At 39.7% G+C, this 24,743-nt stretch overlaps 1 protein-coding gene across 1 annotated transcript; it reads left to right on the top strand.

Moving 5' to 3' along the window:
• Window positions 1-311: 311 nt before the first annotated feature.
• Window positions 312-18,167, top strand: LOC144990967 (FH2 domain-containing protein 1-like). The gene is made up of 11 exons (XM_078944435.1): window positions 312-953; window positions 5,099-5,160; window positions 10,968-11,070; window positions 11,199-11,284; window positions 12,312-12,412; window positions 13,015-13,085; window positions 13,241-13,348; window positions 14,101-14,171; window positions 14,984-15,101; window positions 15,215-15,379; window positions 15,906-18,167. Exons 1-11 carry the CDS (start codon window positions 450-452, stop codon window positions 18,024-18,026), a joined length of 3,510 nt encoding a protein of 1,169 aa, XP_078800561.1. The 5' UTR covers window positions 312-449; the 3' UTR covers window positions 18,027-18,167.
• Window positions 18,168-24,743: the final 6,576 nt, after the last annotated feature.

Genomic DNA, 24,743 nt, shown 5'->3' with positions numbered 1-24,743 from the left:
TTACAAAATTTGAAACAATCAATAAAACTCTTTTTTTGCCCTTTCACTCATTGTACAACACATTTTCTCAGAAGCCGTTCTCCTGAGTCACGATTGTCTGTCACGTAAAGTTTGACCTTAATCCTGTTGTGTTTTTGTTACTCTTGCAGCTCCATGGCCCACATCTTCTCCTGCCCTTTTCTGCTGGAAAGGTGGCCTTCACAGACTCAGCTCAGTGTGCTGGATGACCAGCGGAGGGATGAAGATGGAAAAGCTCAAACAACTTCCACCGTTCACTATGACTAAATGCAGAGACACTTATGTTCTTCCAGCAGTGAGGAGACACATGGCAGCTTTTATATCCTCCTCTAAGTGACTAGATGCACTAAAACGAGAGGGTGGATCTAGTTTTTGATGAACGGAAGATCTTGTTTGTTTTGTGTACCACACGTTCTCATCATTCAGCTTGTATGCCGAGCTTTTCCTTTGTGATGTTTGGTATGAGTGGTTCATCCAAGTCCAATGAGCCCGAGAGCTGCAGCAGCGAGGAGAGCAGCTCCGTCACTACCTCTGACCTGTCCTCCGTGTCTGCAAAGACTGATTCCTCCTTGCCTTTTCTTAGCGATGTCCCTGACATCACCCAGCAGGACAACCCCCCTCCCCTCCCGCCCCCGCCCCCTAGAGCACCTCCACCCCCACCACCCCCAGCAACCACGCCCACCAACCCCAACGGGAGAAAAAAGCGGCGTGTGCGGAGCTTCTACTGGAAGCCCATCCCAGAGGAGAAGGTCCGCGGGAAGCCAAACATCTGGACGATTGCGGTCCGGCAGCAGCAGTTCCAGATCGACGTCCGCTCTGTGGAGGAGCTGTTTGGGCAGCAGGAGGAGGTGGCCACCAATTTACGTGGAGCAACACCTGGAGCGTCATCGCGTGTGTCCAGGTCCCGCTCTTTTAAGGAGAGCAGCAAGGGGGAGGTGAGTAGAAGAAAACATGAACCCACATGTTCTTTAGTCTTATTAAGTTGGAACATTCCACACTAAATAAATGCAGGATGTATGAGTTTCAGCTTAAAGGGTCCTAATATGCGAACATGCAATAAAAATATTTAGATATAAGATACCTGTAAAGCTTCTAACTTTGGTTTTTGTTCTGTGTGCAAACAGTAGCAGGACCTACCAACATTACAAAACAAAGATGGATCCGTTTCCTTAAAGCTCCTGACTTAGCAAAGCATCTTTACAAGCATTGGTTTGGGTTTTTCCTTTCATGCATAGAAAATAAACACAAAGGCATGAATTGGTCATGAGGTGAAAAGTAAAACAACACCTGGATAAAATACTAAAATAACAGCTGTTGTTGTTAGAAGAAGTTTGTGGGATAAATAAATAAAGTCAGAATATCTAAATGATATGAAATGAATAGGACAATCAACTCAGTGATGAGGACCAATGCAAGAGTCCAGGCTAGGTGGTAGGAAGTAAAAAACTTAAATAAAAAAAACCTAAACATAAACAAAACAGTAAAGCAAGGTAAAAAATAAAAGTGTGACAAAGTTGATGACCTCACAAGGAAGAACTAACAGACACTTAAATACGCTGAGGATGGTTCATTGAAATGAAATGGCAGTTGATAATTTTCAGGTGAAGCTTTAATAGTTTTAAAAACAAGCCTTAAAACAGAACATTACAAGGACCAAGAAAAACAAATAAGTCACAAATTAATTGAAGCAAAGGACACTGTTCTCACAGAAATTTAGTGTATTTCATCCATCCATCTTAAAAAACCACGGTATTCCTTTTGGCGTCATGGGGTTGCTGGAGCCTATCCCAGCTACTGTTGGGCAAATGCGGAGTACATCCTAGAATCGGCTTCAGCAGGGTGTCCGTTTCTCACCCACGAAAACAAACAACATCTGAACTGTTGGCATAGATGCTTAATTGCGCATATAATATGAAAGTGTTTTTCCCGATCATCGCTAGCTCAGCAGAGAACATGTGTGTGTGTGTGTGTGTGTGTTAGCCTGGGGGCGGTGCTGGCAGTGCAGACTCTTCCTGGATGGGGCGGTTCTCTCTGGTCAAGGTCAGCTCAAGAGAACCAGCTTGTTTTTAGTGAGTTGGGAGGGGCTGGTGCTCAGAGTGCAGGTTTTAGAGGAATATTCAGAAATGTGTGAACGGATCAAAATATAGCTATGGGCAGGGGCACAACCACCTAATTTCATAGGAGTATGCGGCCACGTAAAAAACGCCCCCTCCCCCCCACACACAAACATAAATGCACATAATAAAACGTCACATCCACCCCTCCTAAGGCTATCTAAACATACATACAACACTTTTGTTGTTTAAATGTATACATCTAATTAATTCTTATCTGATTGGATTTGACCCAGCAGAACATTTTTGTGAGCTATTTTCAACCGTGTATTGCCCCAATGATTCCCCAAATTTGTGTAGTAAAGGCCATTCAGAAGGATCTTCTGAGTAATGCCTTGCCCCAGCCCTCCCCTCTGTACCTCTCTGTTCTTCTCCCTCTTCTTCATCAGCTGATCGTCTCTCTTTCTCTCTGTCATCATCATCATCTGAACGTCTCTCCTCATTCTTCTCTGTTGAGACTAAATTGTCATGTATGTCTGCACTCGTTTTCCCAAAATAAGTGAACAGGTAGTCAGCAGACGTTTAAACCAGAATGAGCATTTAGGTTTTTGTGACTTCAACAGTTTAATTATTCCTACATTAAGTCATCTCTGCTCTCTTTGATATCAGGTGCATCACCAACCTCATGTCTGTCTCCTTCACCTCTTGCCTGTGTTCTTCTCCACTAAATCATATGGCCAAGCAACAATTAGTTCATGTTTCAAATGAATTAAACATCTTGCTAATGCATGTTTTTTTATTTAAGAATACTATTTCAAAATGACTGATTAGCTGGCTTTGCCCTGAACGTCCCCCATAAGTTTCTTTGCTCCATCTGTCCTAAATCTTTCTCTCTCTTCTCGTCTTTCTCTCCATCCTCACAGCTGTATGATATAAACTTAAAAGAATACAGAACAAACTATATGTAAAATAGAAACCTTTTTCATTTTAAATGACATTTTTGTTGGATATCACTTAGTGGTGGGATAGAATATGTTTCTTTGTTGTTGTCAAACATTTCCAAATGTTCAACTAAAATCCAAAATGTCGTTCAGCCAAAGTGATATAAAAAACAAAAGGCTGTAAACTAAATAGTCATTCAGAAAAAATAATTATTGAAACTTTTAACATAAAAAATAAAATAAAAACATCATCTAACCACCATCACATGTACTTCTACCAAATTGCCCATAGGAACAACTTTGATCATTATTTAATGCTGTTTCGGTCAAAGGATAAATGTAAATTTTCAGTGTTTTGGTACATCTAGTTAAAGAAATTATTTAAAACAAAATCAGCACAAACAAGCTCCTTTATTTTATCTTCATGATTATTGATACTGTAAATCCTGCTCAGTACAGCTTTAAGACACTTGTGACCAAAGTAGTTTTAGCCTGAATGTTTTTCAAGTTTGTTTTTAACTCTGCTATAACGTACCTGCTGTCTCTCAACCATTTTAAGAAACTTTTCTTCAGTCACACCACATTTTTGTCCCTTTCGCGTTTTCTGTTTTGATCCCATGATTGTTTTTTTTCTTTTGCCTTTCCATTTAAAGCGCGCAGTCAGATGATCCCACAATTCAAATAATAAATAAAGGCGAGAGTGCGCTCCAGCACGTTCGATTGCGCTCTCTGTACAAGACCAGAGGGAGGGAGGAGGCTGCTGCAGGGGCGCCCAAGCAGTTACGATGTGCTTCTGTTAATGATCATATCTAAATATATGTGCACAAACAACTGTGAAATTAAAAAATATGGACAATAAATAACTTTCACAACATCAGTTTGGCGCCAAACTGCAGCCCCTATGTGAGGCATATGCCGCATGCCCACTTTTTGCACCACTGGCTATGAGGTTTCTCTTCAGGAGAAATGAACATTATAATTGTCATGTGCGAGGGGGCTCGAGAGCAGGTAGGACCCAGACGCAGAGGCAGGAGGCACACGGTTCCAAGGCAAAAGGGTTTAATAGCAAACAAAAGGCGCTGCAGAGCAGGATAACCAAACAAACCTAAGCCTACTGTGGCGTGGCATGAAACATGGCAGAAGACTTACATGGACGAGACGTTACGACGTTAGAGACGTTAATGGACCAGCACAAGAGGAAGGGAGAGACGAGACTTAAATACAGGCAGGGCAGACAAGACACAGGTGAACATAATCAGGACAGATAGGGACCAGGAAGTAAAACTCAGGAACATGACCAGACAGAACACCTTTCAAAATAAAACAGGAAACAGAACCAAACATGACAGAACAAAACGGAAAGCAAAAACCAAGACAAAAGAAACCCAAACCATGACAATAATAGCCTAAAAGGCTAAAAAAATTGATTTAGCCCTTTAAAACCAGGAAGCATCTCGTCAACTTTCAATAATGACTCTTATTTATATGTGTTCTTCAATCGTTCTCACTGTTTTCGCTGTATTCAAGAACCTTCAAACCAGAGTTTTTCATGTCAGCCATGATCATTTGGTATCAATAGCACAGATGCAGCAGAACATGCATGTGTTTTATTAACTGGGTAGAGTATTTAAAAGTACACATAAAGTAAACATAAGTAGAGTATGTACTTTAAAAGTTGAATGAAAAGGGTTCCCATGAATCGAAAAAAAGATATCTTGTAATTATTTAATTGAATCAACATCTATATTTGGGTGTTAGCCCTAATGATTATGTGTTAAGTACTTTTTACTACCTGCAAGCAGCATCATTTGTTTAAAAAAAACGTACTGCTCTGATTGCCGGTAAAAGCTATATTTGGTTTGTTTTTCCAGTTTTGGAAAGGTAATAGAATCTATTGTTTATAAAAGACATGTGAGCCACTTGTAATGTTCAAAGGATTTTCTTACTCCAGTGTACACAGATAAAAAAGCTGGTTCTTATTTACATTTTTGTTTAAATGTATCTCTAAATAATCAAGTTACAATGAACTTTTGAAATAAAGGAAATGAATAAATATATTAAAACATACATTTCATCTTGTTTCAGATCAACATCCTTGACTCAAAGAGGGGAATGAATGTGGGCATTTTTCTCAAACAGTTTAAGAGGTAAGTCTTTCAGTTGGTTTCTAAGCATGTTTTCACACCTTGGATCATGTGACCCACTTCACACTTTGTATGGTTTGACGTTTGGGAGGTGAGAAGGTTCATTGTTCATTTAGTGTTAACTAGATCTGGCAAAAATCCAAACGTAAGTTTTGCTGCTGCAATCAAACCTCAGTGTGGTTCATCACAGTGTACTGTAGGTGAAACCACAGCCTGAAACTGTTTGAAAGGGATAATGGCTATGAAGTATGTCCATAGAATGGAATTCAGACTATGAAGTACAGTATGTCTGAATCCCCCCCCCACACACACACACACGCTACGTAAAAACAATATAGTGGAGACTATCTAGTGTCACTACGTTTTTCTTTCAGTGGAAAATATGATGTCACCAACTTCCTGATGTAAAAACCTAAAGGACATGTCACACAGCCACTACGTGCATTTTGCGCATTTTCCGTCAAGGGTTTCGGCTGACAGGTCGAACATGAATCTGGCTTTGAGCTGTTCAAAATTTTTGGTCAGTTGAGATTTATGCAGTTTATGCATATTTTACATAGTTTATATGCAATTATTACGTACAGTTAATCTTACGCAGTTGTGCATTATTTTTGCAAGTTGCATACGCCAATTTTTGGCTTTCAACGAGTGTTGAAACGAAGGTATGTCTAACAAACTTTTTACGCATCTACCACCTATGTATAACTTGTTTTTTTCTTACTTTCTTTTTATTGCCTTTTAAACACACAGTTGAAACATACAAAAAAAGCAGAAGTAACAATAAAAATATATTTACAAAGCAAAACCAAAAAAAAGAAATAACTTGGAATGCCTCGGCTCTATAGGGTTTTTTACAACAATGTCCATGTATAAGTATTTATGACGTCGTCCATATTTTCGATATTTTTTGACAAAGATCTTCTTTAGTTCTTATCCTATAGTTTAACAATTCCATCACATGTATTTTATCTGAAAAAACCTGAAGTGGTCCTGGTTGGTAGAGTTAAATTTCAGTTTCAAAGTTTCAAAATTTAGGAAATGTCTATTTTTTTATTAATTTGCACATTTTTGTCATGAGAACCTGGAATTAAGACCTTATCATAAGTTAATCACTGGAGAATCCTAAGCTCTTCCTCTAGCCTGTATTTTCACACAACATTGAACCACAATTTTAGCGTAAATTCTGTGACCTTTTCCATTTGGCTAATTATATTCAAGGCTTCTTGTTTATATTGCCAATAAAACTATGAATTTTGCTGCCATTTATTTTGATTCTTGCAGTGTGTTTTAGGTCAAGTGTTGGAATACATCTAACAGCTTCGATAACTTTTATATCGCTTATACGGTGCACACATCATGTTAAAATGACCTAATTGGCACAGGAATCACTAATGAATTGCATATAAACAATGCAATAGTCATGCATATTTCATGTTCTACATCGATTTACGTGTTTTTTGCGTGGTTTATTTGTACTTCTTCCATAGTTTATTTATTATATATCTGTGAAGACCACGACTTTTCTCACTTTTTTTCACGTATATTCACATATGATTAAAAATGTTGGTAGTGGTTGTGTGACACGGCCTTAATCAATATAAACATTTTACAAAGAATATTTATAAATACATTATGGTCTGAAAGTGAAACCTTGAATGGCTTGTTAAAAATAATATTTTTTCTCCCTTCAAAAATCGTTAAAACACAATACTTTGTGGTTTCAATTCACCAATCTAGTGAGCATCGATGCACACTGGTTTTTCACTGAAACTTCTGAGAAGTTTCTAGAGCACTGGATTTTGGAAACACACTACTATATAGTGCAAGAAGTGTTGAGTAGTGAAGGGACAAATCATGAAAAAGCAGGAAAATATCCCTTTTGTGAAGTAGCAGAAGGGGATTACCATGTTTATTTTTAATGTATTCTCTTCCTGGTCAGAACTTTGTTTTATTCATCACCACAACAAATGAGAAGATGTTGTCATGGTAACTCCTAGGTATTGTCCACTCTGTGTCAAATTAAAGCAAACCAAATAAAAGTGAACACTTTTTCTGAATCACATTTGAAATACAGAGCCAGCCTGGTCTGGATCTTATTTTAAGCCAAACAGTCAGCATCAAACTAAGAGCATTTGTCCTTGTAACCAAAGTGAGGTTACAAGGGCAGCAGTCGACGCTGAGACAGCTTCATCTCCACAGAAACTTCTTCCACTGCTGCTGGGAGACATCAAGGTGCTTTCAGGTCAGCAGAGAGACGTAGTTCCTGTAGCATGTTTTGGGTCTCCTCCCTGTGGGACAATCCTGGAACACCTCTCCAGAGAGCCTTCCAGAAGGCATCTAAAAGAGATCCCAGTGCCACTATTGGTGTGAAAGAGCAGCTCCTCCCGAGTGACTGACCTCACCTTATTCTGGGATGTTCTCCTGTTGGGTCTCAGCTTAAAGCTCATCACAATAGGTCAGAATAGGAACCTAATTTAACCAATAAATCGAGAGTACAAGCTCCACATTTCTGGAGCACCTTTGGCAGAATACAAGAAGGAACAAGATCAAACACTTTCTCCAAATCCACAAAGAACACGTTAAAACTTCCATGAACTTCCATGAACACTCAAGCACTCTGTATTAGATGTAGAGCTGATCCGCTGCACTTCTGAATCAGAGGTTCGAAATCGGCCAAATTCTTCCAGAATGCTGGGTTTACTTTTTCCAAGGAAGCTGGAGTTAAAAAACTTCCTCTGATGCCCTTTCATGAAAAAAAGGAATCTATAAGTAGGCCCAGTTATGAAAAATTAAATATATGTCTTAGATCATTTAATTAAAAATACATGTTAGAAATTCTGCCTGTAAAAAGTCAAGTTCATTTGAATAAAAGACCAGAGAAGATCCCATTAAATAAAAATATATACCGTACATTTATTAGCAGGAATAATAAGGTGTTTGTTAAGACAAAAAGTCATTGAAAAAGAAAAGTTAAACCTGTTAAATGTCCAGAATCCTTGACAGGTATGGACATGACATGAGGTTAGCACAAAAGCAGGACAAAAAGGGCCCGATCTAATACTTTGCAAATCATGTTGTCAGAGCTCGAAGACTCCTTCCTTATCAGCACAGGACAGCGCTGTTTACTTTCCTCAGAGCAAACAACATAATGAAAATGATTCTGTTAGAGGAGACCAAAGTGGACATGTTGGGCTGTGATGAACTGTATTTGAGGAAACCCAGAATCAGCAGCTGCTGGGCACAATGGTGACTATTTTTGCTGCCACGTGAGTTTAGTATCTAAAATGTTGGTGCTTAGCTAACCATGAGTTCCTCTGTGTGTCTTCTAAAGACCTATTTGAGGCTACCTGGAAGGCCATGCCAATCCGTATAAGAAAAAAATGTCAAAGGAGCTCAATCATCATCCTTATCTCGTCGCAGAGAAAATACTGGGATGGGATCTGATAAGAAACGTAAATAAAAATGTTTACGGATATGAACTAATGGAAGCATAATGGGACAAAATCCTTCCACCGTAGCTTCAGGCACTTATGTCACTGATTTTTATTACTATAAACAACCTCAACAGTGAAATAACAGGGTGCCATTGACCTTCGAGTATTTTTTTTTACTGGTTCTTCTGTCTTTTTTAAAACTTTTCGCTAAACAAATGTTTTTTTTGAAACGCAGAACAAGTTCAAACATCTGATGAAGTTCAGATATCCTCCTAACTTTTCCTGATATGTAAATTAGGACAGATGTAAATCGTATCTAAAAGAAAAGAGGGGTATTTTGTTTTTTCATGTCTATTTATGGAAGGAGGAGGGATATGTTAAAGGCCATGCAGCTGACAGACAAACTGTACAACACAGAGAGAAACATTTGGAGTTCAGGTTTCTTTACAAAACTTGGAACTCCAGTCACTCTTCGTAGCTTTTCCTAGTTTCATTTTCAAGAAAGTCCTAAGTAACCTTTTTAGTTTTTAGTGTGTTTTGCGAAAGACACACGGGACGGGAATGAAGCGCAGTCGACCGCCTTTCTAAGTGTGGCAAAGGCTGTTATGGCAGAGTGCTATAAGTGTGTTCAATATCTGTTTCCATGGCAGTGTTTTTGCATGGCCCTCCACTGTATTTTACTGGCATTTGCCTGAGCCATGCCGTCCAAAGTAAACAGCAAATATGAGCAGTGACCTCACCACTTTTATTTCCTCTTTCTTCCTCCCCTTTGCACTGTCTAGTTGATAAAGACCGTGGGATTTTAACATGAGTTATCGCTGCTTCTGAGTCTAACTCATATATAAATGAGTTAGACTGCTTGTCAATAGTGTGTTTACACAGATTATTTTTGCAGCTTCTGGTGTGCTCTTGTTCTGCAGGGCTTAAGTGTTTCCTGAAAAGCTTAGCTACTCTCTCTGTTATCAGTTCATTTTATCCCTCTGCTCATTACATCATCTTTCTCATGCATATCTTTTATTTTATTCCTCCATTATACTTTTGCATAGTTTCGCTTTGATTTGTTCCATGTTTTTTTTTTTTTTTAACTTGTCCTGTCCAACAGCTAGGCAGGCAGATGAGAGCTGAGGGCCTCTTGTGTTGGACATATTTTACTTTAACAATAGGGGTTATTAATCTTCTGACAAACCAAAGGTATGTCTGAATAAACCCCTTTTGTAGTTGAGGCCAAACTTTATTAATTTCAACCATGTTTGTAAATCTTTGGTGTTGGACCGGACGGAAAATGAAAGAAGGGAAGAAGAGAGAGGGATGTTAGAGAGGGGGGGGGGGTTGATAGTGAGAGGGGGGGGGGGGGGTAAGACCATGAAGCAGCATATAGCAGACAGGTTTACTGGTTGTTTATCATTACGGTACTGTTCAAATGTAGTACAAAAAGGGCGGGGCCTGTTCACACACACTCAAATGTTATCAACACACCTGCTAGCTGCAAAAATGTTCACATGTCAACATGTACACAAAATAGATAGTGTTCACAAACACATACCTATGCCTTTAAACCAACTGGTGTGAAATCTATCCTTCATTCAATCATGCAAACTATTAGTGCAAAGGTGAGCTAACACCTGTGCTCAGGTGAGTGTTTATGTTCTTCTAAAATGGATGGTGGAATGTGAAAAGAAGGAGGAGGAGCGCCCAGCCACCCCCACACCCAGTCCCCCGCCGCAGCAGCAGCGGCTGCCGGAATCCCCCCAACGCCACACGGGAACAGGCAGGGAACAACCGCCCCCCGGGCGACCAAGACCGCCACCCAGGCCAGGGCCAGCAGTTCCATGTTTTATCACTTGACTGTTTCTTAAATGTCCATTTACGTTGATCTCATCATTATTCTAATTTATTCCCTGCTTGTCTCAATAATTTCAAATGCACTTTGAGCGGCCTGCTCTTAGACTGCTGCATCAACAGAACTCGACTGACAGAATGTACAGCCATGTGGAGGTTTTTTAAATCCATCCAACTTTGATGAAGTTTTTTTTTTTTTTTGAATAAATGGGCACAATCTATTAAGTGTTTATTAAGTGTCACAATTTGCCTTATAAAATGTGTGCCCCATGAAGTTAAGATTAATGATTTAATTCATAGACACAAATCATCTCTGCAGCTTTTAATTTGTACAGAAATAATTCATCTTTGGCTCATTGGTTGTGAACTTTGTGCATCTGTATTCTGTCTTCAAATAAATTTGATTTTTTTGTTTTTGCTCAAACATCTCTGTTATTGACATCAAGGCAGACAGAAGCACAGAGTTTTTGGTGCTGTTGTTAGGCTTTGAAAGCGACCACCTGTACGATTAAAGTAAACACCCTCTTTGTCTTTCAGGTCCAACGGCTCCATTGTTGAAGACATACGTCGAGGAGATGGAAAGAATTATGGAGCCGAGCTGCTCAAAGACCTGCTGAAGTTGCTGCCTGATGCTGAGGAGGTCCGTGTTTGCTCGCCTATGTAGAAAAATGAATGACAGAAGCAACCATCAAAGACAGTTCATGTGAATAAAAAAAAAAAGACGACACATCCTGCTGAGCTTCCTCTTTCTCTTCACCCTGTTTGCAGATCAAGAAGCTCCAGGCGTTTAAAGGGGATCCAGACAAGCTGACACTGGTCGACTCCTTTATGTTTCTCCTAATCCACGTTCCACGGTAAGTTCTTTTCAATAGGGATGTACTGAGTTTACATAAAATGAAAAGTGAATTCATCAGGTGAGGAGAAGAGAAAAGCCTTTTGCACAGAGACTTGTTGAACATCTGCTTAGACACAAGTAAATAAATGAACTTTCTAAACCAAATTTCTAGACAGAGCTTGTTATCCTCTCGTACACGTTCTGTTTATCGAATAGAATTGATGTGAGAGGATTTTGATGTCCTTCAGTAGACGACTTTAAGCTATTAAATACAAACTGTGTATCTTTAAATTTCAACTATGAGATACATATCTAAATATCATGCCTGTGGCTCATATAATGAAAGAGTCAACCTTAAAAAAAAAGATGAAATAAACCTTAGATAGATAGATAGATGTCTTTATTAATCCCACAATGGGGAAATTTCATTTATCTGTGGCAGCAACACGACATTCAGAAATAATCTATATAATATAACATCAATAAAGGACATCACAAATCACATTTATATTAAATAATTAAAAATATTACTAAAATTATTATGGAAAAAAAATTATTATCAAAAATGAGATTCTTATTAAATAAAGAAATAAATATTAAATAGAAGAAAGTATAGTAGAGAGGTATAACAGGGACTGAAATCTTCTGAGATTGCCTCGGGGCATTAATGCCCCAGGATGAGGCATTTGCAGCCTGGCAACAGATGATGAGGGTACATTATGTGCAGTATCAGCAGACAACACAGATGAACCTGAACAACAAAAGCATTAACTTAAAGCAAGCATATATTTTCTAAAATGCAAATAAAGATATATTTGAATATATTATGCTCTTTCTTTTATTAATACAAAGGTGTAATAAATCACAGGTGATTTCAAAATTATAGTAAGAAACCATCAATGGAAAATCTCAAGGGGTTCCTTTTTTAAAAACATTGAAATCGCTAGAAGAATACGCCAGAAGGATGACGCAATTGTTTGTAAAAAAAAATCTCATAAAATAAAATAACTAGAAATATGGTGTAAACCCTCTCTGCTGTCTGTCAGGTTTGAGGTTCGAATAGAGGCCATGGTCCTCCGAGAGGAGTTCTTCCCTTGCTGTGCGGCCTTGAGCCATGACATCGATGTTGTCCGCATTGCCACCAAAGGTAACGACCCACTACTGCACAACACATTGCTGCAAAAGTAAAGATGAGTCAAATGTAAAAAAAAAAAAAATTGGTTATAGAAGTTTGTGCAGTTTCTTCCTTTTTTTACTCAAGCTATTCTTTAAATGTATCATTTAGTTTAAAACTCCAATTGCATATTTTTAGCTTAGTGATATGAAGCTATGAATTCACAAAATTACAAAATTTTTCTCTTTTCTTGTGTTGTTGATATTTAATGATAGACTTTACTTTAATGGATACATAAAAGTCTGTATTCTCATTTCATGAAAGTACTTCCTCTAAAATAACATCTACTATTTGTGTGAATACATGAGCACATTTCACACTAGTTCAAATATAACTGTTTTTTAAAAAACATTTTCTGGTTGGTCGTCTTCCCTATAACGCAAAGCATGGGAAAATAGTATAGACATTGGGGCAATTTTATTTAATACATCCTAACTGTTTGTACCAATAGTCAAAATAGTTGAAAATAAAAATAATTGTCACTAAAAGGCTGAAGTTGCAGATAAAGCATTATAATTGCTGTCCTCCATGGCGAGGTAACTGAATCTAACTGGACTTGCGCTGATCCTCTGCAGAGCTGCTGAACTGCGAAGAGCTTCACGCCATCCTTCACTTGGTGCTGCAGGCTGGAAACATCATGAACGCCGTAAGAGTTTCAAAACATCCACTCTACACATCTGTCTTCACGTCTTTATTTTTACCTGAAAACTCAATTTATTACCTTTAAATTACCACTAAATAAATGATCAAAAAACAAAGTTGAAAAAGTAAAAAATTGTGTTGATGTCCTTTTGTTCTCAGGGTGGTTATGCAGGAAACGCTGTGGGCTTCAAGCTGTCCTCTCTTCTCTCACTGGCGGACACCAAGGCTAACAAGCCTGGGATGAACCTGCTTCATTTTGTCGCCATGGTTAGTGAAGCTTCTCCTCAGCAATTTCACACCTAATGTGCAAGTTAAAATGATTTCATCTAAATCAACTTAGTAAAGTGAAGTTTAAGAAATGACAGCTTTTTTTTTAGCTGCTCTTTGTTGTAGCATTACTCAGCGGTTTTTGACGTCAAGCCTGTTCTGAACATAAAAGCATTTTCCAAGAGCAAAGTATAAAAGGGGGGGCGCCGTGAATGTGGTCATTTGAGCTCCCGGAGGGTTACTGTAGTCTGACTGTTCATACTTTGCATCACAAAAAGCATTTCACCAGAGAAATTTTGTGTATGAATGGAAAACACGGAATTTATCGGTTTTATGGTTTAGTATCACTTGAGATGAAGCATCTGCAAGCAAGAGAATCCGATTTTATGGAATTTTTTTCAAGAACAATTGCAGAAGACAAGTATTTTTATTTTTTAATGTATGTTAAAATTAGAATTATTCCTAACTTCCTATCCAAAACCAAAACAATCTTTAGTAGTTACATAAGAAGGGAGATACATAGATCTTTAAGTCACAGGGAAATCTTCCTTATAGGACAAAGCCTTAGAAATCCGTATCCAACATCAGGACTGAAGGGGGGGGCAGGTGGACAGCAGATGGTGAAAGAAAGCTCAACAGAGCCAACACTTGCATGCCAAACAGTTACATAACTAAACAAAAATGACAGTCAGCCACTTTGCATAGGACATTTCCTGACATAAGGTGCTAAACTGCACTCTGTCTGTTCTCAGGAGGCCAAAAAGAAAGATGAGAAGCTGCTGAAGTTTACAGAGAAACTTCAGGATGTGCAGAGTGCCTCCAGGTAAACTGAGCACAAGGCTGCATTTCTGTATGCTGTGAAATACTAAAAAATCTACATGAAGATCTCACAGAGAAGGCTTTCTAACAACTGCCAACTTGCTTTGTTACTTGGTTTGTTTGTTTTCTTTTTCCAGTCTTTAAACTGTTTCTTTGGGGTATTTGTGCAATTTGGACTGAATCAAACATACAGCTTTCCACCAATCAACTAACAGAAGGTAGAAAGACTCTCTGGCATAGATAGTTTTATCTAAAAAGTCAGATGTTTTAGTCTGAAGTATGGAGAACTTTTGGCTCAACTTGATCCATCCATCCTTTTCCTAAACCTGCTGAATCCCTTTTAGGGTTGCTGGAGCCTATCAGCTACTGTTAGGCCAAGGCAGGTTACACACTGGGTAGATCTCTTGGTCCAAATTAAAGGGATCAAAGAAATCCAACCATTTCGTGGTAATTTGTAAAATATCAACCAACCAACCAATCTTTGATCAAATCCAAAGCTTACAGGACACTGGGTTTATGTTATGCATAGAATGGAAAAGTCCAGCCACCTTACTCTGGCTGACTTCTCTCCTAAGTGCTATAAGGTAGCACAAAAGCACATGAGGACTCTAGGGGCTCTCTAAACTTCCCAAGGTCATACGTCAAAGCATAACTCCCCCCTGACTCTCTCAGGATGCAGTCCTGTCAGGAAATCTTTGAAAACCATACAGGCACTTCAACAAAATGCTGATGTTTTCTTTAGTCCACAGTGTCCTTGATTATAATGCAACAACCCACAGAAGTGCATGGTCCTGATTGTCTGCTGTTTTCATGTAGAGTTTCAGTGGAAAACATCGAGGTGGAGTTTTCCTCGCTTTTCCTCCGGATCAAATCCTTGGATGAGAAAGTGCGGGGAGACGAGGAGCTACTGCTGCAGCTGGAGCCCTTTCTGCAGGTGAAGGAGCTGCAAGGACATTACACTAACACACGCAGGAGGCTGAATTCAGACAGCCGTACCTTAGTGAAGCGATTGAAGAAGGTTCATGTGTGTTTAATGTCTTCCCTCAGAGCTCAGCACAGACGCTGCAGGATTTAAAACGATGCATGCTGGAACTGCGTAAAGAGGGGAACGCTCTCATTGATTTCTTTTGTGAAGACAAGGACACCTTCAAGCTAGATGAGTGTTTCCGCATCTTTCAAGACTTCTGCATCAAGTTCAACAAAGCTGTTAAGGTTAGTTTGAGCTTTTAGTCTGTTTTTATTAGTGCTGTCATGCGATTAATTTTTTGTACAATAAATCATGAATTGTAAATTAATAATCCAATAAATAAATTCGATTCAAGTTAAAAGATGTTTCACCTATAAGAGGTGAAATGTCTTCTAACTTTAAAAACTAAGTCCAGCCCCTAAACCTACTACTACGATGAATTTTAATCTAACCTAAAAATTGCTGTGAAAAGCCTCATTTTAAGATATTTTGATTTAAATTTGCGGCATTGTAGCGCAGTAAAAGATCAAATTACAACTAACAAAGTGGCTTAATGAAGTTTTCCTAAAATAACAGAGATCCGACCTTTACGTTTACACCACCAAGAGGGAGTATTTTCAGTTTAATCCAAGCCTCATCTGTGCTGAAATCAGTAAAAGTTTTTATGAAAAACTACATTCTGGGGAAAAGTTGTCATTTGAGCGCTCATTTCTAGATTTATGTCCATGTGTAATGTCACCCCTGACGTGCTGACGTCTGTTTTTCTTTCAGGACAATGTGGAGCGTGAGTTGAAGGAGGCAGCCAGACAGCGGCGTCTAAAGGAACTGGAGGAGAAGCGCTTTGCGTGGGCGGGGGAGGATCAGAGCGGCGTCTTCGGCCGCAGCAGCAGCGAGAGTGACATGGAAATGCTCACAAAGGAGGGTCTTGTGGACTTCTTCCAAAGGCGCTCTCAGAGTCCTTTCAACCCACTGGGACGCTCCGCTAGTGCTCGGCGCCACCGGCACACAGTAAACTCGGTAGCAGATCGAGAACTCCAAGGATACCTGGAGCTGTTAGGAAGCCCGAGCAGCGCCCCGGACTTTTCCAGGTTTAACAGCCTCCCGCGCTCAGGTCGACCCGTCCAGCGAAGGACGACCCCGTGGATTTTTGCGCAGGATGAGAGTCGTGAGGTGGACTCCGACAGACTTGTGACGTCTCCACAGGCAGAGACCGAACCTATTAGCCCATTATCCAGGTTTTCCTCTTCTAGGCTAAAAGACAAGGAGGACTCCTACAACTACAATGACCGCTCAACTGTGTCAGAAAACAGTGTTCTCCGTCCTTCCTTTTGTGTCTTTCAAAAGCCCGCACTTTTTCCCAACCCTAACCTTTCTGGACAGATGAATGTCCGAGTGGAGAAGCATACTTTAGTTCGAGGCCCTCAAGCTTTTGATCTCACCAGTCCAAACAACAACAGCAGTCAGATGCACTTTGTCAACCAGAAGGATGCGGATGTAACCGACGTGGAAAATGAGAGACAATCGCCTCCCAAGACTCTGAAGGGCTTTCAGGAGGATGAAAGTGTGGAGGCCGGAGCTGATCCACAGGCAGCGTGGGAAGTCCTTTCCCCCACACAGGCTGGGGAGGAAAAGGAAGAAGAGGACTGCAGTACAGTTTCTTCAACAACCTGTGACACTCCTCTCCCACTAGACACCTCCGTGTCCAACAGGAAGCCAACGTTTTATGTAGTAGACTGCACAGAAACGGACTGCTCCATAACCCTGGATTATGATGCTAAGAGCTCTTCCCTAACGAAACAAGGACTTTATTATGGAACAGACACAGGACAGGAGACACAAAAAGATCAAAGCTCTTTGTCCTCTAATGTGGAGTCTTTGTCCCCCAGTGATCAGTCCCCTTCTGTCAACGAGCTCTCAGCGCTCCATCCTGCAGAAGCAGCGTCCGGGGCTCCTTCTGCCGCCACGGAAGACTGGGACACAGAGAGCTGCGACACAGCTGAAGGAAAGCAGGGTGTGGAAAAGGATGCACAGAGAAGCTGCAAAAAGTCTGTGCACCCCAAAAGCAACAGAGTCCCAAAGTCCAGCGGTGTGCCAGGGGTTCGAACGCTCACTGGGAGTGAGAGTCAGGGCATGCGGAAGGTGGTGCCCATCAGCAAGCTCATCAAGACCAGCAAGCGAGCAGAGAAGCCCGCGGCGCACGAGAGCGGAGAGCTGCGGCGGCCTCTCCGGGACCAGAGCACCCCAGCAAGAGGGCGGAGCGACAAGACCACCAGAACTCTTCGGCACTCAAGTTTGCCTCCCGAAGAGTCAAAGGCCCAGAGAGGGGGTGGGCAGATGGGCAGCAGCTCTCGATGGGCCCGTGATTCCCTGCCAAGAAAAGCCTCCATCCACAAACCGAATGCCAAACCCCTCAGAAACATCCCCAAGCCTCCACCCGAGGAAAAGATGTGCCGCTCCACCATGAGGGCTCTGGCCCAGACTCAAGCGCAGGGAGGGGCCACCTCTGAGAACAGCAGCGAGCACACACACGCCCCCAAAAGCACAGCCGACGTTCCCAGCTTTGCCAGAAAGACAGTGGCTTCGTCCTTCAGGACTAAGAAGGACCCACCCGCTGTGTCCGTCCCGTCCACACTGTCCCGCAGCCCCTCCCTGATGGGCCGACAGCCTCCTGTGAAACCCGGTCGGGTGTCCACCGCCACTCACAGCAGCGAGGAGAAGCCACAAACAACAAACCTGCGTCGGGTTCAGAGCATGAAGGCCTCCCACCGCAGTGAGACTCCACCCCCACCCACAGCGCGAGAAAGTATCCGGAAGAACAGCAGCTTCTCTGAAAGGTCGGTGCAGGGTAGAGACCTGATGTCCATCAGGGCCGCAAAGCCCGGCTGGAAGTGAAGCCACAGAGTTGGAAACTTTACTGTTAGGAGTGTAACGTCAGCCGGTGGACTTTTTTTTAAGGTTTACAATTCCTAAACTACAAGATGCAACAAACCTCAGAAAATCAAGTAAAGCATTTTTTTATCCGTAAGTAAACTGACAAACGGCATAATGGCGTGTTACCTTCTTGCCTGCGTATCTGCTGTCTAAGCTCGTGTCCGTGACGATGTTGATCAAAACACCACCGACTCACTTCGCTGCTAATTGGCTCTCCGTCGATATTGAGATTCAGCGTCTGCTTCTTTCAGGGCTCCATATCTGTTCCGTCTCACCTTGCTGCTGTTGACGTGTGCTTTTCAGCAGCCGTCTGGTCCACCGACACCAGTTTTTTTATTTTATGCTTGATACCTCAGAATGATGGCAGTGGCCTTGTACCAGCAGAAAAAAAAGAAGCAGCTCACTGTGTTCTGCATGTTAATGTTGTGAAGAAAACCTTATCAATCAATGGAAACACACCTGCCACGCCACTTTGAAGAACCACTGACATCACTGCAATATTTAAGCTCATAAATACTGTAGAGCAATAAGTACGTCCTGTACTCTATAGAAAAGAAGTGCATTCTCTTAACGTAATAGGGGTTATGTGTTTAAAAAACTCTTATCTAGTACATTAATTAATAAACACATTTGGAAAAAACAAAAGTGGGAATTTACAAAGTTTTAAACAGCAAAAAGTATCAGTTATGTGATTTTGTTTTTGAATGTCCAATCTTAATTTTCTACTTACTGTGAAGGTTTTTATTTTGACTTTTCTCTTTTTCTGTCGTGACCTTATTGCAACTTACACAGAACCCAACTGTTAGAACTCAGCCAGACTCTGGATACAAGGAGCACCACATTAAGGTTTATTACTCTGCTCACTTTTAAAAATAGAGTCACACATTGCATGTCAAAGATCCGTTTTTGTTTAACATTTGGATGATAGTTTTAAACCACCAGCAGAGGCTGTAAATTGCTTCCACACAGACGGCTGGATTGTTGTTGCAGATCAATATTCCTTTAAATTATTGCAAATCTTCAACAAGTTGACCATTAAATGGGTAGTTTTGGTTGACTTACACATAACGCACAATAAGTTGTTGAGGATTTATTTAACTGTTTTAGGAGCAAATGTTCCATAGGAAAAGAGCAAACTAGCCTCAAGTTAGGCAGCATCAGCAGGAGCATCCAGGTTTGTAGGGACGACCAACTAGAATCCAGATGAGAATTCATGATGTGCTCCTGGACTTTGAGAAAAAAGAGGACTCCATATTCAGAAATTCCTACATTCATGGCATTAATACTGCACAACCAGGATAAAAATTCTTAAACCATTAGGAGTTATTTTAAGCTAAATAATTTGCCAGTAGGGTAAGTAAAATGGTCTTACCATCTTATATTAAGGAAAAAACGTCTAGCCACTAAGATATGTTTTCTCAAACTATGATTATTTTGCATCTGAAAAACTTTATTGATGAGATTATTTTTTTTGCAAGACACAAAATAAGACACATTTTCCTAAAATAAGAATCTTTTAACTTTCTTAAGACTCAGTTTTTGCAGTGTAGGAGTGGAGAAAAGTCCTCTAACCATCTTATAGCTTAAATATCAAAACCATCCAAACATTTCTCTGACTACTTCTGTGAGGCAAAATTCTGCAATGACGCAACACAAAGTGCTTTCCCCCCATAAAAACTGTATTTAAATCAGTAAAATAATATAGAATAACAAAGGAGACAAGAACTAGAGACAACCGCAATTCTGTTTCTTGGAAAAATGTCAAAATAGATGCAAATACGTAAAAAGACTTGAATAAAAACAACAATAATACTCATTTTTAAATAAAAATCAAATAAATATATAAGTAAAAGCAGACTTGAAAGTGGATAAAAATACCATGAAATAGAATAATTTAAGAAAAATGTATAAAAAATGTACCCTTATTGTGAAAAAAAAAAAAGATGTACATTTAAACAGGTAAGTGACTAAACAGGATGGACCTAAAGCACTTAACTAGTTTATAGAATGTTGTGGAAAACCAGACCATCAATAATCAATTCTGTGTGTTATCAAAGCATAAATTCACGTTTTTAAAGTAAACATATTCATATGAATCCAAATCTTAATTTCTGAGTTCAGACTAAAAGCCTTTGACCCCAAGGACAGAAATGCTTTAAAAGAAAGACTTTTGACTTTTTTTTTCTAAAGCAGTTCAGGATTCTGGGTTCAGGCAGAACTTCTTTACCTCCTACATAGCGTTCTGTAAGGAGTTCACTTCAGTTTATTTTTTTCACACACTTCTGCCTTTCTAAGAGTTGTTCAGTTTGTGACAACCATATCACATCAGTGCATTAGCTGTAATCCCAGCGTAGCTCATCTATCAGGGTCAAACCCTTTTTGATAAGACAAAGCCTTTCGTACATTCCACTGCATCTAACTGTGACAGGGACTCACGTTTCTTTCATTTTCTTCACTTACAAAAATGAAGAGTACCGGTAACACACTAGCAGTGCTGCCATTCTCTGCATGTATTCCTGATCCATATACAGTAATGCAAAGGAAAGTCTGTTTTCTTAAATCCAGTACTGAAATGTTTAAACTTCAGGAAAAACTTTTCCTGATTTCATGAATCTTTTTGTAAAACTACTGATTTAAAAGTATTTGTCACTTTCTGTGCAGCAGTTTTTCCAGCTTTACAGTTAAGATCCACTTGTTTCAATTTAAAAGGAATTGAAATTGTTTTTGAACCTTTAAACTGCAGGAGGGCACAAAGTGTGTGTTCAGCCTAAAAAATGTGAATTTGTCGTTCAGATGGCTAAAAATGTCTCCATTTGAGGTTTATTGGATTGAATTAACCTTCTAAATTAACCTGGATTACAGATTGAATAAATTTTGGAGACAACTCGTGCTACATTTCTATCCAATTGTAGTGCCTGCATTCATCTTTGTGCGTCATAAAGTACCTCCTGCAGCCTTTCCCTTTAACAGGGTACACGCCACAATAGATGCCCTTTCCATCGCATTTCAGTGGCTTACTTACAACGGCAGGGCTGCTTTGGAATTCGTCTTCTTTCATGTCCACCACCCTTCCATGCCAGTGCACGGTTACTGTAGTAACCCCCCAAGTTTTTTACCCCAACTAACAGCCCCACAAACTTTAAAGGTCACAAAGTGTTCTCACTTCAAAGGGCATCATGTATTCCTAGTGTTTTAACTCCTCACAGGATTTGATCATTGCTAAAGACAATGCGCAGCAATGCTGTGCTGCTAGGAATAATCGTTACTCAGTGCATAATTTGAATTTGAAAGGTAATTTTGGTGAAGTTTACTCTGAAATGCTCATCTGTAATGTGACCATGGATGCATCTTCTGTTTCATGGATTGAGACCAGCAGGTGTGTGACTCTGCTGCAGACTGATCATAAGACAGAATGGCAGCACGTTACAGCTGCACTTCCTGTTTCTGATGATGACACTAAAGAAACGAATAAAACCACATGTTGCTGTGGACTGAAAATGTGTCTTTGATTCATTTTTCTTACTTATTTAACACATTCTGAAAATTAGAAGATTGTCATTTCAGTTTAGATTTCTTAAAGCTGTTCATGGTTACTTGACAGCAGAACAATTTGCCGTATTGAGTTTGATTACTGAAAGAAAGCATTTGGGTGATTTGTGAATTTGAATAAAATTCAGCCAGGACTCCATTGAAAATGAGATTCTTAATCTCAATGGGACAATATCTGGGTAAATAAAGGTTAAGAAGAAGAAGTAGAATTTACACTATGAAAATATTTGGACAGTAATTTTGACCACACCAAATATAGGTTGTTTTGGGGGTTTTTTTCTTCCAAAAAATAGTTGAAAAAAATACATTATTGTCTTAATTCCACCTAAATTCTGCCAGTTTACATAATAATAAAACAGTAATATTCTGGACAGTTGTACTTTAACCCTCTCCAGAGCTACTGGTGTGTGGATTATTGGATTATCTATACATTAGATTAGTTTAAGTGTGAATTGCTGAAGCTAATTATTACGTTTTCTTAAATGTTTTTGTGTTTGTTCTCATTTACTTTTTTGAATAACAAATTTTTTAAATAACAAACTGTGTTACTAAATTAGAAAGGAAGAACCAAACCTGTTTTATTTCTTTCAAACTTCAGCTACCTTGATTGCATTAATTACTTTGTCCACATCTTTCTAAATACTCTAACTTCCTGTCCCACTTTTGGAGAGGAAAGCTGTGCGTCACCCTGATGTTCTCACTGCAAAGTCAATAAGAGCTGAAGATGTGTTACCTCTGTCCACCGCTAGAGGACAGCAGAGTGCTTTATCTTTGAGCTCCAAACTGGAGCTATTGACCTTAACTTACATTTGTATTCTGACCAATGCTTTTAGATTGGAATATTGCCGTTTGCGTTGTTTGTATACGGAAACGTCTCATATTAGCCATCCCATGGGACCATGAAAGTGGTCATATAGATGGAAAACAAAACCATTAAATACATTTTAAGTTAAAAAAACAACTATGAGGGAAATTAACAAAAGATCTAAAAGTCAAAGGTTTTCTGTGAACTCGTAACTAATATAACTGTCTGTTAAAGGTGAAAACTGTCTTTTGTCTTTTTTTTTTTTTTACTTGGCTCACATATAAATGAAAAAAAGACATACCGTAATATTTTGAACATGTCCTTGATCATCACCCATGATCTGGATCATGGGTGGGGAACTCAAGACTTTGAGGGCCGGCGCGTGTGTGCATGTTTTTACAGATTTCCTTACCATACTCCCAGCTGATTACCTGGATCAGGTGAGTCCAACCAATTGGAACAAGCCAGAGCAGGGTATGTTGGAAAGGGAGCAGGAATGCAGCCCTAAGTCCCCACCCCCTTTTTTTGAAACCTCTTTTGTGAACTGGAGCAGCACCCACAAAGAGGGTACACCCCGAACAAATCATTAGACGGCTCATTGCAGTTTCCTTTCATAATTTATACGAAATATTTCGTTAGAGTTCCTAAAAGACCAGGGTTTTTTTTAATAAATGGAAAGCATGGGTACAGAAAGTTAATTATAAAAAACATCTCAGGACTCAGCTCAGAATTCGTAAAAATCCAGTGTTAAAATGATAATACAAATGAGGATGTTTGTTGAGATAACTTGTTTGGAGCTCAGAGACCCGTGACACTTGGCACAGTCAGGTCAGCAGATTAGGTCCAGCAGCTTGTGACTCGGCACGTTTGTCTCCAGTTGTAGTCGTGTGTGTGTGTGTGTGGGTGTGTGTGTGTGTGTGTGTGAGTGAAGGATAATGTTTCTCTTTATCCCTCCTGATCCTGAAGCTCAACCACCCACCTGAGGAGCAGGATCTGTACTTTCACTCCACCTCAGGTACAACCTCGTCATCCAAATGAAAAGGAAATATCAAGAACATGTGACCACTCACTGTGATGTAGCAGCACATTGAAGCATGCATCTGGGACCAGCAACAACGTTCCTGAAAAGACAGGTTCTTGCCGCCACTCCAACCAAGGAATAAGTGAGTAAACTACTTCATTTTACAATTTGAAGCCAAGATCAATTGAAATGATGCGTCCATGACCACTGCTTAAAACATGATCTGACCTTAAATTTATTTCTTTACTCATCTCTGAAACTTTGATAAATTCAGTGATCCGTTTTTGTGACATCACATCATTTTCTTCCTGCTTTTACCTTTCAAAATGAAGAATTTGAGTCAAAGCTGCTCCCATCTTTTGATCAGAAATGCTTTATCGTGCTGCAGCCTCAGGGATTAGTAGTGAAGGATCAACTGCAGACCGCTGAGATTAAGACTCGTTTGTGCACGTCTGCCTGAAGTCAAGAGTTTCCGCTACTATTGACAGACTCTGAACGGACACAGGTCTGCACGATGAACAAACCATGACAGCATTGCTGTGAGTGATGCTGAAATCATGATTTTTTTCACACATGTATGTAACACGAGCAAAGATTTGTCCCTTAAATGAGTTGGGCAGAGTTTATGAGAAACCCCAAAGTACCTTTTTCCTGTTAGGTCAGGTACTGCAGTTGATTTCTGCTCCTGCTTCTTTCATGAAGTAACAAGTCTGCAGCATTTAAAGAAAATAAGTCTGTATCTTTTAGCCATGCAGGCATTGAAACTATGTTATAAATATTGATTGTTTTTGTCCGTCTGTGACCGTTTCCTGCAGCTGTCACTGACCCTTATTGACTTTCATTCAAACATAAACAGAACTTTTCTAATGTTGATGTCCATTTCCTAACCAGATTTACAGAAATACTCTCAGTTCATCCACTGAATAGGTGGGTCTTTAATTCTGGGCAACACAGTTTCTGTTTGTTGTTTATTTCATCTTGGGTTGGACAGAAAGCTTGTTCCTAATGTTAACAACGAGCAGTAAAAATGCTACAATTGATGTACAACACTAGAGTTTGCTATAATTGAAGTTTAGTGCAAACTTTAGCCTTTAAATGTTATTTGTTTAAATACATGTTGATTCTTTGTTTTGTAAAATTGACATAGAGGTGGGTTGTTGCAGCATTTTTTATTAATGTTTGTTTTCTAATCAGAAAATGTTGATTAGATCTGAAAATGAACACCCACATGAAAACGTTAGCTTTTATTCCTGGGCTCTTACCCCAACTCTGATACAATGCATACAATAAAGCTTAAACTGTA

Source organism: Oryzias latipes, chromosome 1, assembly GCF_053564925.1.
Source record: "Oryzias latipes strain Hd-rR chromosome 1, Olatipes_Hd-rR_3.1".
NCBI lineage: Eukaryota > Metazoa > Chordata > Actinopteri > Beloniformes > Adrianichthyidae > Oryzias > Oryzias latipes.
This window is presented reverse-complemented; position numbering and strand designations above follow the sequence as displayed.

What these genes read in the sequence shown, in the direction of transcription:
- LOC144990967 (XM_078944435.1), top strand. Translation starts at nt 450, where the DNA reads ATGCCGAGCTTTTCCTTTGTGATGTTTGGTATGAGTGGTTCATCCAAG. An exon ending in AGGAGAGCAGCAAGGGGGAG is followed by an intron (nt 954 to 5,098) that starts GTGAGTAGAAGA and finishes ATCTTGTTTCAG; the next exon opens with ATCAACATCCTTGACTCAAA. An exon ending in TGCTTCATTTTGTCGCCATG is followed by an intron (nt 13,349 to 14,100) that starts GTTAGTGAAGCT and finishes GTCTGTTCTCAG; the next exon opens with GAGGCCAAAAAGAAAGATGA.